This window comes from Molossus molossus, unplaced genomic scaffold (assembly GCF_014108415.1).
Source record: "Molossus molossus isolate mMolMol1 unplaced genomic scaffold, mMolMol1.p scaffold_m16_p_18, whole genome shotgun sequence".
Lineage (NCBI taxonomy): Eukaryota > Metazoa > Chordata > Mammalia > Chiroptera > Molossidae > Molossus > Molossus molossus.
The window spans coordinates 62,035,977-62,052,069 of NW_023425353.1; the positions used below are offsets into that span (position 1 = coordinate 62,035,977).

At 48.3% G+C, this 16,093-nt stretch overlaps 1 protein-coding gene across 1 annotated transcript; it reads left to right on the forward strand.

The window, feature by feature from the left end:
- Positions 1-9,805: 9,805 nt before the first annotated feature.
- On the forward strand, positions 9,806-12,289 carry TDGF1 (teratocarcinoma-derived growth factor 1). The gene is made up of 6 exons (XM_036266309.1): positions 9,806-9,825; positions 9,922-9,974; positions 10,060-10,194; positions 10,633-10,747; positions 10,839-10,948; positions 12,180-12,289. The coding sequence occupies exons 1-6, from the start codon at positions 9,806-9,808 to the stop codon at positions 12,287-12,289; spliced, it is 543 nt and encodes a 180-aa protein (XP_036122202.1).
- Positions 12,290-16,093: the final 3,804 nt, after the last annotated feature.

Consider the following 16,093-nt stretch of genomic DNA (forward strand, 5'->3'; position numbering starts at 1 on the left):
TTTTGAAAGGGCTATTTTCTATGTCTATGCATTGACATTTATAACTATTGATTTTTATAATTGTTGACATTTATAATTAAATTATCATTTTACATTGTATTATACTAAGTTGGTGGGGTGCAAAAAAAAAATCTGTGATTGTATTAAATCAGATCTCTATAGTGTTGATGTGCCTCTTACTACGTAGAATATAATTTTTATATTGTTTTTCTCTTTTTATAAATAATGTAAGTTTCCTATTTCGTAATTAATGTGTGGTTTGGTTGTTGTTTTGTTTTGTTTTTGTGGTATTATGAACCAAAGAATTTAAATGAAAAAAGTAGTTTCAGTTCAAATACTACTTAAATACTATTTCAATTTATGAGAGCTAAATATTTAAAAGCTTACTCAGCCCTGGCCGGTTTGGCTCAGTGATTAGAGCGTCGGCCTGCGGTCCAGAGAGACCCATGTTCAGTTCCTGCTACGGGCACATACCTCGGTTGCAGTTTGTCCCCAGTCCTGGTTGGGTCATGTGGGTGGCAACCACTCAATGTGTCCCTTTCACATCAATGTTTCTCTCTCTCTCCCTTCCACTCTAACTGAACAAAATATCAAAAAAATATCCTCGGGTGAGGATAAAAAAAAAAAAAAGCTTACTCATATTTAAGTGGAAAAATAATTTTCCCCACAAATGTATTCAAAATTCAAAATGCAATGGGATGCCTTGATGATGTTAGTAAGGGAGAAGCAGGGCCGTTGTAAACCCCGGGCTCCTTTTACTGTAATGTGCACCCAAATAGGACTGAGAAATTTAGCAAATAAAAATGCTTTCAGGCCCTGGGCAGTCTGGCTCAGCAGTTAGAGCATCGGCCTGCAGACCAAAGGGTCAGGTCAAGGTCGTGCTGAAGGCAACCAATTGATGTGACTCTCTCACATCGCTGTTTCTCTCCCCTACCTCTTCCTTTTCATTGTATCTAAAAATTAATGGAAAAATATCCACAGTTGAGGATTTTTTTTTTAAAAAATGCTTTCAAGTATATTTGAATTTCAGATAAACAACAAATAATTTTATATAACTATGTCTCAAGTAGTGCATAAGTCATATTTATACCAAAAAAAAAAAAAATGTATTGTTTATCCCTGGCTGGTTTGGCTCAGTTGGAGTGTTGGTCTTTGGACCAGGAAGTCCCAGGTTTGGTTCCTGCTAGGGGCACATACCAAAAACAAAAATTTGTTGTTTTTTTGAAATTTAAATGTAACTAGATGTCCTATTTGTTATTTAGAAACCCTCCACCCAAACCACCAGAGAGCAATTGTTCAACGTGTGTGGGGTTTCACTGGGGGTGGTTTAAATATTCTGGGATTAGACAGAGGCAGCAGTTGCACAATGTGAATGGACTAAGTGCCACTGAAATGTTCACTTTACAGCGTTTGGTTTTATGCTATGTAAATTTCATGTCACTTAATAAACAGTCAGATAATAAATAGGATATAGAATATAGAATATTATATATAATCAATATAATTATTTACTGGTAATAGCATTCTTTATGTTGATAATCCAAAGGAATCTACAGATAAACTATGGGTCTTGATAAATTTTATAGGCTGAATTTGATCACCCCAAAAATATATATGTTGAAGTCTTAACCTCCAGAACCTCAGAAATAACTGTTGGAGATAGGGCCTTTAAAGAGGTAATTAAGATAAAATGAGGTTATATGGATAGACTCTAATTCAGTATGACTGGCATTCTTTTTTTTTTTATCCTCAACCAAGGACACTTTTGCATTTATCTTCAGATAGAGCAGGAGGGGGTGGGAGAGAGAGAGAGGGGAACATCAATGTGAGAGAGACACACCTAGTGGTTGCCACCCACATGACCCCAAACAACCGGGGTGGGGACAAACTGCAACCAAGGTATGTGCCCCCAGCAGGAACCGAACCCAGGACTCAGCAGCCCACAGGCCGATGCTCTAATAGCTGAGTCAAACCGGCCAGGGCTGGCATTCTTATAAGAAGAAAAGATTAGGACAGAGACAGGCACACACAGAGGAAAGACCATGTAAGGACACAGGGAGCAGGTGGTCCTCTGCAAGCCAAGGAGAGAGGCCTCAGAAAAAACCAAACCTGCAGACAACTTCATCTTGGACTTCTAGCCTCCAGAACTGTGAGAAAAGAAATTTCTGTTGTTTAAGCCACTCAGTCTGTGGTATTTGTTATGGCAGCCCTAGCAAACTAACCGAATACGTAAATTTCACAAGGTCAGTTAGATACAAGGTCGACATAAATATCTGCAACCACAAAAATAGAAGTAAAAGATACCATTTCCATTAATTTTTTTTAAATTTTTTTTCTTTATTGATTTCAGAGAGAGGAAGTGAGAGGGAGATAGAGATAGAAACATCGATGAGAGAGAACATTGACTGGTCGCCTCCTGCATGCCCCCCACTGGGGATTCAGCCCACAACCTGGGCATGTGCCCTGACCAGGAATCGAACCGGCGACCTATAGGTGCATGGGTCGGTGCTCAACCACTGAGCCACACTGGCTGAACCCATTTCCATTAATATTAAAACAAAACAAATATTTAGGAATCATCTAACTAAACTGTGCAAACCTCTATATAGAAAACTGTAATAATTGTTGAAAGAAATTAAACAACACCTGAACAAATCTTCATGGACTGGATTCAATAAGATATAAATATTAATTCCAATCCCCCTCCAACAAGTCAGTGCACTGGTCAAAACCCCAACAGATTCTGTGAGAATTTAGAAACATATTTAAAAATTATATGGAGCCCTGGCCTGCAGTTGGCTCAGCGGTTAGAGCGTTGGCCTGCGGTCCAGAGAGACCCGGGTTCGGTTTCCGCCAAGGGCACATGCCTCAGTTGCAGTTTGTCCCCGGCCCTGGTTGGGGTCATGTGGGAGACAGCCACTTGATGTGTCCCTTTCACGTTGATGTTTCTCTCTCTCTCTCTCTTCCTCTCTCTCTCCCACTCTATCTGAACAAAAAATGGAAAAATGTCCTCAGGTGAAGATGAAAAAAAGAAAAATTATATGGAAATGTAAAAAATAATTTTGACTATGAAGTACAGGAGTACTTGCTATGCCAAATATCAAGGACTATTATCAAGTTACAGTAATGAAGACAGAATGGAGTTGGCACGGGTAAACCAACCAAACAGAATAAGGCATAGAAAACAAGCTCACAAATGCACAATCAACTGATTCCTGATGAAATGGTATTGCAGAGCAGTAATGTAAGAATGATTTTTTTTCACTAAATGGTGCTGAATATCATACTATGTAAGGTGACAGATGGCTACTAGACCTATTGTGATAACTTGGTTAGATATATAAATGTTGAATCACTATGTTGTACACCTGACGTTAATATAATATTGTATATCAACTATAATTAAAAATAAATTAAAATAGCCCTGGCCGATTTGGCTCAGCAATTAGAGCGTCGGCCCAGAGAGTCATGGGTTTGATTCCAGTCAAAGGTACATACCACAGTTGTGGTTTGGTTGCCAGCCCTGGTCAGGGTCATGTGGGAGGCAACCAATCAATGTGGCTCTCTCACATGGATGTTTCTCTCTCTCTCTCTCTCTCTCTCTCTCTCTCTCTCTCTCTCTCCCCCTCCCTCCTTCCCTCCCATTCTATCTGAAGATAAGTGGAAAAATATCCTCAGGCAAGGATTTTTAAAATTAATTAATTAATTAATTAATTTAATAAGTGGTGCTGAACCTTGTATAGATTCAATGCCTTGGAATATGATACAGCAATGAATATGAGCAAACTTCTTTAAACATTATGGATGACTCTTACCAACATGAAGTTGAGCAGAAAGAAGTAGACTTATATAAAGTTTCAGAACCACAGAAAAATCAATCTGTGGAATTAGAAATCAGAAAAGTGGTAGCTTTGGGGAAGACAGAGAGGGTGGTGATTGTGAAGAAGCCCAGGGTGGATTTCTGGAGTTCCAGTAATAATCTTTTTTTTTTTTTTTTTTTTAATCCTCACCCGAGGACATTTTCCATTTTTTGTTCAGATAGAGTGGAAGGGAGAGAGAGAGAGAAACACCAATGTGAAAGGGACACATCGAGTGGCTGCCACCCGCACGACCCACCAGGGCCGGGGACAAATTGCAACCAAGGTATGCTCCCTTAACGGGAACCGAACTCGGGTCTCTCTGGACCGCAGGCCGATGCTCTAACCGCTGAGCCAAACTGGTCAGGGCTAATAATCTTCTTGACCTGAGTAGTTCCATGGTACTCACTTTGGAATAATTTATTAATTGTAAGCCTTATTATCTGTACACTTTTATGAATGCACAATATACTTCAATAAAAAAGTTTTAAAGTATTTGTATTCATTTTATATTGCTGTGTAACAAATTCTCACAAACTTAGTGGCTTAATACAACAGCATTTATTATCTCAGTTCCCATAGGTCAGAAGTCGGGCCAGGCTCAACTGAGCTTCCCGACGGGGCCCACTTCAAAGCGCCTGGGACATTTGCATACAGGAAATCGGCTCACCAGCATCTGATTCATTTCTGACACGGGCTGGGTTTTGCACTCCCGCCTCCCTCCACTTGCATTTAATCCATTTCAAAACCCCTTAAGAGCTGTGAAGAATGCCTGGATGTAAACAAATACAAAATCCACTTAGGAAGTACTTTAAACGAGATTCTGCGGGTCTTGTGAAACCAAGCAGGACCCCAGCTAGCCTTCCCAGGTCTCACTCCTGGGAGTCTGTCTGCCCATCCATCTGTCTGGTGGGGCCATTGGCCTGGGAATCAGGAAGTGACTGCCCTCTCCCAATTAGCAGTTTTTTGATATCACTAAAATGGCACTTGGCACAGATTACTGGGCTTATCTTACGGGGGGATGGGGGGGAGAGCCGTCTTGGAGAGCTCCGGCTCCTCACTGGGCTCAGCACAGAATAGCTGGCGAGTCAATATTTGTGGAATTTGGCTGGAAGGAGACACATTTTGGTGAGAAAGAATTCTAGACCATAGCCATGTCTAAAAGTCTAAATCAGACTTGTCCCACCCTAACATGATTTCCCATGATTACATCAAGATGATCTTGTCTTGTATACACAGTAAACTCTCTTGAACAAGCTGCCCTGAATTGGCCATCGCTTGGAATTCTTGGAATTTGTTTCTCTTTCCTTCTTTGTTGTATTTCCTGGCTCAGAATAGGAAAGAGTTGTTTTCCAAGGCCTAGCCCTCGCCCACCCCTCCCCCCCTTTAGAAGCCATCGCCACCAGTCGGACTGGCTCAGCACGAGGAAGCCAGCACAGCCAGACGCTGCACTGGCGCCCGAGGAAGCTGAGGTTTCCGGAAGACCAGGTCTCTGGGCCACCAGGTCCGGGGGCTAAAGGGCAGGGGGTAGGGTTGGTGAAACGCCAGAAAACAAGCAGTTTACAAGCCAGTGCTGACCAGATGAGGTCAGTTCTGGCCACGGCGCCGGGATGGGGCAGCAGAGCCTCGGAACCCGGGAAGGGAGGCCGGTGTCAGGAAGGGCTTCCCAGAGGACATGGCCTCTGGGCGGAGTCCCCAAAAGAAGCCAAGTTCCCTCTAAGAACTACCTGCCAAGTCATCAAAAAAGAAATACAGTTGACCCTTGAACAACAAAGGGGTTGGGGGCATTGACCTTCAAGCCCAGTTGAAAATCTACATACAACCTTCAACTCCACAAAAACTTAACTATCAGTAGCCAACTATTGACCGGAACTTACCAATCGCAAAATCAGCCCATTAACACATATTGTGTATGTTATATAGTCGATTCTTACAATAAAATAAGCTAGAGAAAAGAAAATGTAATTAAGAAAATCGTAAGAAAGAGAAAATACATTGCAGAATTTACTGAGAAAAACCCACATACAAGTGGACCTGTGCAGTTCCAATCCATGTTGTTCAAGGGTCGACAGCATCAGCATCCCATAAAATATAGGGAAAAAATGCAAATTCAAACAACAATGGAATACGTTTTTCACAGACAGAAGTAGCAAAAATTAAGAGGCGGTGCAGCCAGTGGGTAAGGATATGGGGGATGTGTGGGGGAGGGAAGAAAGAGGAGGAAAGGAGACCAATGCAGCCTTCTTGGAAAATTAACTTAGAAAGGTTCACCTTTTAACCAAGCAATTCCAGCGCTAGAAATTTACCAGCTGGATATACTCTGAAACCTCCATCAGGATGCAGATCCACGGGAGTTCACTGCAAAATGCAGAAACATGCCAAGTGTCCATTCATAATTAAATAATTTGTGTCTATAGAGGAATTCATATAATACACCCCCACTCCCCACCCCACCCCGCCCCCACACACAGATGGAGTCCTCTCCTAAACCCTTCTCTTCCTTCCTACCCAGTTTATATAACAATATAGCTTTTAAGTGACTGGATAGAACTTGTGTTCCCCACTGAGATTGCAAATTTGTGAGAGCAAGAATCCATTCTTCTAAACCCCACACAGATATTTGTGGCAAATGCAGACCAGGTTTCCAGTCGCTATTTAAGTTCATTGGCGAGAACAGAAAGCCATTAACTTGTTAATGAATGGGCGAGGTTTTATCTCTAGCTATTGGGTGCTGAGGTTGGTGGGATTAGAGGCCTTGCCACCCTCAGCTGGAGGGATTCCCCAGCCCGGCCAGCCTGGATGCTCCGGGAACAATGACAGGTAAGACACAATGCGTCCCTGGAGTTCTATGATAAAAGTGGCCTTTTACCTAAAAACCCGGTCAGTGTATGGCAGGAATGGTTGTCCTGTGGTTAACTCTTTAGTTGGGACTTAGCTGTGTATGTTCGTGACCAAGCTAACATCTATCCCATTTCCAAATGTGCTTTCTTCCTTGAATTTCAGACAAGATTCTGGAAGTCGGTCTTTTGACTATGATGTTTTTTGGTTTGACTGTTCATGGTTGGTTGGATGGTTTTAGGTCAAATGCTTATTTGTGTGATTTTAAAAACACAATTCTTTCTCTCTGGCCCAGTTTTTAATGCACAACACTTCGGAGAGCGATAGGAAAAGGTCCCGAGGCCAAGAGCATCTGTTTTTCACTTTCACTCTTCAGTGCCCCTAAGGGAGGAGGGGGCTGCCAGGGACTGGGGAACCCCCGTTCCACAGTGCGTCCTAGCCCCAGGTGTGGTGTTCGTGGGTCTCCAACACACAGAGCTCACTGGCTGGAGGATAGGTGGCCTCTGTCGGTTCCAGCAGTGGCCGAGCTGAGGTATCCAGTGGCCCTTCCAGAGTCACCAGTCAATTCCCCCACTCAGCGGCAGAAGCAAGTTTTAGCAGCTACCACAGTTGCAGTCTTTGATTATCGTCCTTCTTTCTCCCCCACCACACGCACGATGGGGTCACTTCTCACAACTGTGTCCCCAGAGCCCAGCCCTTGACAGGCAACAAAGTAAAGGCATCCGATACCTGTTCAGTGAACAGCCTGTGGGTCCCCAGCCCAATGGCGAATACCTGGCCCCTCAAACACTACCGCCCCCGATCCCGAAACCTGGCCCAGGTTCTGTCCACCCTGCATACACTTGACTTTCTCCGCCCCTGCAGGTCTTGTCTGTGAGTTCTGTCCTCAGATAAGGGATCTGGTGTGGAGGAAGGCCGGCAGCCTGGCCTTGTGGGCTGAACTCACCCATCACCAGACTCGGGGTCTCGGTTCCTTCCTCTGAAAATGGGGAGGCCTTTGCCAGGGGTCCTAGTTCGCGTTCTAAAAGTTCCACAACTTTTTGGATAAGGAGGTGCCGGTGCTGCGAGTTTGGCCGCAGGCCTCCGTGGAGAAGACACTGCAACGCACAAATGGCACGAGTGGGCTCGTCCACGAAGTGACACTCCTCCTGCCCAGGCTTCCACGTGGGTTTTGAGGCCTCACCGCTCCCCCAAGAATTTCCTCTGTTTTCTTTAAGCCTCCCTGCGGGTCCTGGGTTTGTGTGGTGGGTAGCCTCCTATGCACCGCCCCCACCCCCACCCCCAATCCGGCTTCCAGAGCCTGGGGCCAAGTCCCCGTCCCTCGGGACTGTCGGCTCGCCATCTGGAGCCGAGAGGCCACGCGGGGAGCTCAAGGCGAGTTCAAGCGCGGAGGGAACCGAATGCCCCGGCCGCGCCGTTGAACAAGCTGCTAGCGACGGGCCAACGGGCTGCGTCCGCGCATTGCTCTCCTGGGGCCCCGCCCCCCGTAAGAGTAATTTTGCCTCCCCCGAGATGCAGGTGGAGAAGCGAAGAGCCGGCCCTAGCGCGGTGACGCGGCAGACGCTGTCGCGGGACTGGCCTGGCGCTGCGGCTCCCCCCGCCCCCGTGAATCGGGGAACGTGGGGGGACTGACAACAGCGTCCCCCTTGTGCGGCTGGCAGCGTGAGGGCAGCGCCAGGCTTTGACTTTAGCTGGATGTATTTAGTAACGACTTAAATATCGAGCACTGCGTCGGGCGTGGGCGTCCCGCCAGCTGCGGGGTGACCCCCAGATACACTCGTTGGGGGTACCGCGGGACCCCTGCGCATTGGGGTTCGTTCTGGTGTCGCGGAAGCGGGGGCTGCAAGGGGCCGCACGGTGGGCTCTGGGAGGCTGATAAATCCCAGCAAAAGCCAGGGGCCGAGCTGAAAGGCCTCCCAGGCCGGACTGCCAAGTTTCCAGAACGTTTTCCTGGGGCAGGCCTGGCACCCCGACTGCAGACCCCAGGGGGAGCGCCCCGGCCCGCGGTCCGCCGGGAGCGCACCTGCCCTCGCTTCGTTCCCGCCGCCACTTGCGCTCCCAGTCCTGGAATTCGCCTGTCACCGGGGCCAGGAGCCCCTCGGCGACCTCCTGACCCTGAACTTCCAGCCCCACTGTGGGCCGCCCAGCCCTTAGCCCAGCCGCCCACACAGCTCGCTCCCCGCCCGAGTGAGCCCAGGGCCGAGCGCGGGGCTCAACACACCTTTCTCGGAAAACAAAGAAGAAAGCAAATTTCAAGAGTAAAATTTGGCAATAAAATATCAAACGCCTTGGGAGCCCCCTCCGTGGTGTTTAGAATTTCCTGATTAAAGCAATTACTTTCCACCAGCTCCAACCTGGACTCACAAACTGGATAGTATAATTAATTTACTTCTTTTTTTTTTTTTAAGTAAGTCTGATGCTTTTAGCCCGAAACTAATGTTGGACCCATTAGGCCTGGTTAACCACAGTTTTACAAAACTCAGCCTTTTCCACTCTGGTTGGTGGCTTCTCCGCCTCTCACCTCCACAGCCGCCTAAGCCCTGTCACCTGGAGGTCCCCACCTGAGGGGAGGAAGGAACTTGGGGAAGCTGAGTCCCTGGCTAAGGAATGGGACACAAGGTTATGATGAGCGCACCCCACCCCCCTTCCTGGTTCCCGCTTCCCCTAAAACCTGGGAAATGCTTATTCCTCATTTGGGATATTTTTCTTTTTCTTTTTTTTTTCATCCTCACCTGAGGACATTTTTCCATTTTTTGTACAGATAGAATGGGAGGGAGAGAGAGGGAGAGGGAGAGGGAGAGAGAGAGAGAGAGAGAGAGAGAGAAACATCGATGTGAGAGGGACACATCGAGTGGCTGCCACCCGCACGACCAACCAGGGCCGGGGACAAACTGCAACCGAGGTACATGCCCTTAGCGGAAACCGAACCCGGGTCTCTCAGGACCGCAGGCCAACGCTGAGCCAAACCGGCCAGGGCATATTTTTCTTTTTCAATTCCCATTTCCATGTCAGGGCATCAGTATTTTCCTTTGGGTGTTTTGGCAATGACTGAATTAAAGCCCCGCTAACATTGTGCCCCTGAATTGTTAGGAACTATGGGCCCCGCGAAGATGGAGTGCTTCTCTTCCAGGTATGAACCCATCTTGTCCTTGTGATGGGAACACCCAGGTGTTAACTCGGAAGGTTTTATTTGCTTTGCTAACAACGTCTGATTTCCTCTTCCAAGGGTGATTTTGATCGTGGCCATTTCTAAAGCATTTGAACTGGAATTAGTTGCTGGTAAGAGCCTTTTGGTTTTTTGGATCACTAGCAATTTTTATGTGGCCTGAAACACACACTCCACGAGTTGATTTTTGTCATTAAGGGCTGGGCCACCATGAACTTGCACGTCCGTCACAGGGAGACCTGGCCTTCCGAGATGACAGCCTTTGGCCCCAGAAGGAGCCTACAGTTCGTCGGCAGCCTTTCCAGTTTGTGCCACCCATGAGAATCCAGGCCAGTAAGACCCACCTGCCTTAGATCTGCACTGTGGGTGATACCACTGTCCTGGTCCTCCACGTGTGTCCTATCTTGATCCTCTTTCACCCGAGAGTGGGAACCTGCTTCTGGAGTTGGGCAGATGGTTGGACAGGTTTTCATTATAGAGGCGAGACAGGCATTGTGTACTTCACGTCCCTGGAGTTGCCTTCACCTGATTCTACTTCACGCTGGGGACTCTGGGAGCCACCACTGGCCTTTGTGAAAAACTGTTCTCTGCTCAGAGGCATGGGTAGCAAAAGGAACACTAAAAACCAGAGTCGTACTCTGTGAGGTTTGCAATGTTTAGACATCCACTGACACTTTGGGAAGACTACGTCCTTGGCTCTGTACTAACCTTTGCTAACAGGAACTCAGCTTTTCAATCCCTCCACCCTCTCAGCCACCTCTCACTTTTCAGGTAAGGAGCTCAACAAAACCTGCTGTCTGAATGGGGGAACCTGCATGCTGGGGTCCTTTTGTGCCTGCCCCCCCTCCTTCTATGGACGGAACTGTGAACATGACAGGCGCAAAGAGTAAGCCATTCAAAGGGGGTGCAGTGGGGAGGAGAGGGAAGGAGAAGCGGGGACTTTAAATGGGTGTGCACCTGCTTACCCTTGTTCTCAGGAACTGTGGGTCAGTGCCCCACGACACCTGGCTGCCCCGAAAGTGCTCCGTGTGCAAGTGCTGGCGCGGCGGGCTGCGCTGCTTCCCTCAGACGTTTCTCCCGGGATGTGGTGAGTGTGCTGCCCTTTCAGTTGTCACCTGTGTGCACCTAGCCAAAGGGGTCCCTTGTCTTACCTGTGGTTGGCACAGTTCTGCTTGCAAATGCATCAAGGACCCAGATGGCATAGTCACCTTGGCATCCTTGATATTTACGCCCTCAGTGTCACTAGCGGAGCTGCCTTTTGGATGGAGAGTTATTTCAAGTCTCTTTGCTATTTTATAGGATGAATGTCTGTTGAGGAAAATAAACAAGAAAAAGGTTCGGCCTCTTAAAACACCAAGCTCCAGCCCTGGCCGGTTTGGCTCAGCGGTTGGAGCGTCGGCCTGCAGACTAGAGAGTCCCAGGTTCGGTTCCCGCTAGGGGCACGTACCAAAAAACAAAAAAGCACCAAGCTCCAGGGGGCTGCTCAGTTAGTACCCACCCCAGCAGCAGGGTGGGGGCACCCAACTCCAGTCAATGCCCTTAAATTACACCTGAGGCTGGGCCCACTGTCTCTCGTTCCTTAGGAACTTTGGGGTCATGAAAGGGCCCTGCACAGACACCCCTGGTGATTGGTCTGAGAACCCTTTCACCTTGTTGATTTTTAGTGACTTGAGGAGAGTGATGACAAGAAGAGAGGTTCTCTCCCCATCCTGAGCCAGACTTCTAGGTCCACCAAGTTCAGAGCCTCTGTGGTTCTGACCCCCCAGATATTAGAAAGTGAAAATGCTCCAGTCCAGGAAGTAGGCGAAAGCAGTTGCTTCTCTTGAGAACAAGATGGGACCCCCAACCCAGGTGGGACCCCCGACCCAGGTGGGGACTGTGTCTTTCCCATTTACATCCCGAGTGTCAGGCCCGGGACAGGCCACTGAAAATGTGAGTTGAATGGATGGGTGGGAACCATATTTTCTCCCTGCAATTTGGGATCCAAAACATGCTGTGTCCTGATCATCAAAAGCTAAGTTCTGCTGCACCCCTGCAATTGATTGAAGGGGTCACCAGCTGGGGTAGGTGAACAGGTTTGAGAGCACATGTCCAGGGAAGAGCCAGTTCACAGTCGGCCTGTGGCAACTTTTGTTGAAAGCTGTTTTTCAGGAGTCTGAATTCATGCAGACAGTACTGTTGATCCCCTAAGCACCCTGCACGCATCAAATGTTGGGCCCCAACTGATTTCTGGCTCATGTCGATGTGCCATGTGTGTGGGCAGCAGGACCTACTGCCGGAGGGATTTCCTTTAATGACCAAATGCCCCTGCCTTCCAGATGGCCACGTGATGGATGAGCGCCTCGCAGCTTCCGGCACTCCAGAACGAACGCCATCGGCATGCACCACCTTGATGCTGGCTGCCATCTGCCTTGCTGCACAGAATTAGTATTCATCGGCATTTTCGTGCAACGTTTGTCATGCAAATTTCATGACCTGTAAAGACTGCCCCTTCAATATCCTGGGAGATGGTCATTTGTTAGTTGCCTTGAGTGGCAAATAGATTTCCATCATGGTCCCTAACATGCCTCAGAGGTATTGCAGGTTTGGTTCCAGACCACCGCAGTCAAGCGAAGATCAAAATAAAGCGAGTCACATGAATTGTTTGGTTTCCCAGTGCATATAAAAGTCATGTTTACACTATACTGTAGCCTATTGCATGTGCTATAGCTTTATGTCTAAAACAATGGACATACCTTAATTTAAAAATTTTTTTTTGTTTTCTAAAAAGCACCAACTATCACTTGAGCCTCGGCAAGTCGTACTCTTTGTGGGTGGAGGGTCTTTTTTTTAAATTATTTTTTATTTTTCCTTTATTGATTTTAGAGAGAAAGAAAGGGAGAGGGAGAAAGGGATAGAAATATCAATGAGAGAGAACATCGATTGGCCGCCTCCTGCACGCCCCTCACTGGGGATCAGGCCCACAACCTGGGCATGTGTCCTGACCGGGAATCGAACCAGTGACCTCTTGGTGCCTGGGTCGATGCTGGACCACTGAGTCACACAGGCCAGACATGGGTGGAGGGTCTTGTTATTATTGTGTTAAAAACCTAAAAACACACTATCTGTGAAGCACAATAAAGCAAAGCATCACCGAGAGTTGCCTGCACCTACCTCTTGCCCTTTCTTCTCCAGTAAAACTTCCTTTAGAAAAACTCAGCCATAGCCCTGGCCGGTTTGGCTCAGCGGGTAGAGCATCAGCCTGCGGTCCAGAGAGACCCGGGTTCGGTTCCCGCTAAGGGCATGTACCTCGGTTGCAGTTTGTCCCCAGCCCTGGTTGGTTGTGCGTGGGTGGCAGCCACTCGATGTGTCCCTTTCACGTCGATGTTTCTCTCTTCCTCTCTCTCCCTCCCACTCTATCTGAACAAAACGATGGAAAAATATCCTCGGGTAAGGATAGAAAAGAAAAACTCAGCCATATCTACGTGGTACCCAAGTCCTATGTTTCTTGATACATCTAATTCTACCAAGAGCTTCTTTACATTTTCCTTTAAAGAGTTGAATTTTATCTTCAGATTATTAAAAGCTAATGTAATGTGGAACGGAGAATAAAGCTTTGAGTAGGCAGAGTCATTCACAGTCCGTTCAGACGGTGTGTCTAGGGAGCAAATGAGAGGGCCGGGCAGATACTAGGGTGGAGGACCGAAGAGAAGAGTTCCATGTGGCAGGGACACCAGGCAGAGAGGAGGCAAATGGGAGAAACAAACAATAAAATGGATTACTCGATTGATGATTCAGTGGGCACAGAGAAGCAACTAAAAAGCTAAATCGAAGGGCAACTTTCTATAGAAAACTATAAAAGACAATACCCCTTTCTTCAGAAGGCATTGTAAAGGGAATAAAGTCTCTGGAAAAAATTGTATTTCATTTGCCCCAACAAGAGTGTTTAATCAGTTATGCTTATTCCATACCAGCTATTTTAACTGTTGTGAGAGAGAAAATGTTCCCAGTATACTGAGTTGCAAACCAGGTGATAAAACTATTGTGAAACCCATTTTAAAATGAGTTGTGGAAGGTACTGACCCGAATGTGAGCTGTGGTTGGTTCTGGGCGGCGCCGTGACTGGTGCTTTGTGGTGATGGGTTTTCTTTCCTCTGCACTTTCGAGTTTTCCGTGGCGAGGGTGTTACGTCTGTTTTCACGTGACAAACGAGCCGGGAGAGCGGGCGTGCCATCCAGTGCCCAGTGCCCACTGCCGTCCTGGCTTTGGAGTGTGCTCTGCTCTGAGGCACCAGACGTCCCTTATCCAGGTACCAACTGAGCTACGACTCACGTTTTCCCAACGAATGCCCGGCAGATGCAAAATTCCCAGTGAGTGGGGTTCTTTGCAGTGCCCGCTGGGCAGAGGTGAGATGGGCTGAGTGGGAGGCAGTGAGGGGCGCCCCAGGGAGCTCAGCGGCGGTGGCGGGCAGAGGGCTGGTGGGCCCGCACTGGCAGGGCTGGTTTCCCATGAACCTGCTCTCAGCCCGCACCGCAGTGTTAGGGTGACGCGAGAAAACAGACCAGCACCGGAAAGGGTTTTCACAAACGTCACACTTCTCTTTACCTGCTTATCCACCACAGAGTGTATCCATTTTTGCCCAGAAATGACAATTTTTTTTAAATCCTCACTTGAGGATTTTTTTTTTTTTTCATTTATTGGTAGAATGGGAGGGAAAGAGAGAAACGTCGATGTGAGAGGGATACATCGACTGGTTGCCTCCCACAGGAACCCGACCAGGGCCGGGGATGAACCACAACCGAGGTACGTGCCCTTGAATGGAATCGAACCTGAGACTCACTGGTCCACAGGCCAATACTCTTAACCACTGAGCAAACCGTCCAGGGCCATAAATGGAAAATTTAAATTAAAAAACAAAAACAATCCGACCAGTGTGGCTCAGTGGTTGAGGGTCAACCCATGTACCAAGAGGTCGCTGGTTCGATTTCTGGTCAGAGCACATGCCAGAGTGAGCCCAGTCCCCAGTGAGGGGCATGAAGGAGGCGGCCAATCAGTGTTCTCTCACTGATGTTTCTATCTCTTCCTCTCCCTTCCTCTCTCTAAAATCAATAAAGGGAAAAAATTTAAAAAACAAAAACAGAAAACCTTTAGTGTTCAAAGGAGGCTTCTGATCTGCATGCAAGTACACTGTACCCAACTAACCACACTGGCCGAGGCGGGGACAGTGATTTCCAACGTGGGCTTCACGTACCACCTTGCTTTAGGCCACATCATCTGTATTTAATTCTTTTCTTTACATCAACTCATTTTTTTAATTGTAAAATACACATAACATAAAACCCTTTTTCAGTATAAAGTTCAGGGGCATTATTTACACTTACATTATTGGGTAACCACCACCTCCACCATCCACCCATCTCCAGAACTTTCCATCTTCCCAAACTGCAACTCTACCCATTAACAGTAACACCCTGTCTCCCAGCCCCAGCCCCTGGCAAACACCATTCTACCTTGTGTGTCTGTGAATTTGACTTCCCAGGGGCCTAACATGGGAGTCATTCCATACGTGTCCTTTTGTGCCTGGCAGCCCCTCCTCTTTTCCCATATCCCCCGCCTCGCCCTGACCACCATCAGGGTGGGGCCACTCCATGAGCTGAATCCCTGACAGGCCTCAGATCCCATAACACGCCATCACGGATTGTTTCCTTGTCTGTCTCCCCCACTGGAAAGTAAGGATCCTCAGCTCCCGTGTGCCCACCGCTGGGGACCCTGGAGCTGCTGCTTAGATGCTGGGTAAATGCAGGAAGGGAGAAGGGGTGGGGAGGGCAGGCAGCAGGAAGGGGTGAGGAGGGCAGGCAGCAGGAAGGGGTGGGGAGGGAAGGGGGAAGGCAGCAGAAAGGGGTGGGGAGGGGAGGGGGAAGGCAGCAGAAAGGGGTGGGGAGGGGAGGGGGAAGGCAGCAGGAAGGGGTGGGGAGGGGAGGGGGAAGGCAGCAGAAAGGGGTGGGGAGGGGAGGGGGAAGGCAGCAGGAAGGGGTGGGGAGGGGAGGGGGAAGGTAGCAGGAAGGGGTGGGGAGGGGAGGGGGAAGGCAGCAGGAAGGGGTGGGGAGGGGAGGGGGAAGGTAGCAGGAAGGGGTGGGGAGGGGAGGGGGAAGGCAGCAGGAAGGGGTGGGGAGGGGAGGGGGAAGGCAGCAGGAAGGGGTGGGGAGGGAAGGCAGCAGGAAGGGGTGGGGAGGGGAGGGGGAAGGCAGCAGGA

Excerpts from the sequence above, each read along its gene's own strand:
- TDGF1 (XM_036266309.1), top strand. The coding sequence starts at position 9,806 with ATGGAGTGCTTCTCTTCCAG. Across the intron at positions 10,195-10,632 it reads ACCCATGAGAATCCAGGCCA|GTAAGGAGCTCAACAAAACC; the intron begins GTAAGACCCACC and ends CTCACTTTTCAG. Across the intron at positions 10,748-10,838 it reads GAACATGACAGGCGCAAAGA|GAACTGTGGGTCAGTGCCCC; the intron begins GTAAGCCATTCA and ends CCTTGTTCTCAG.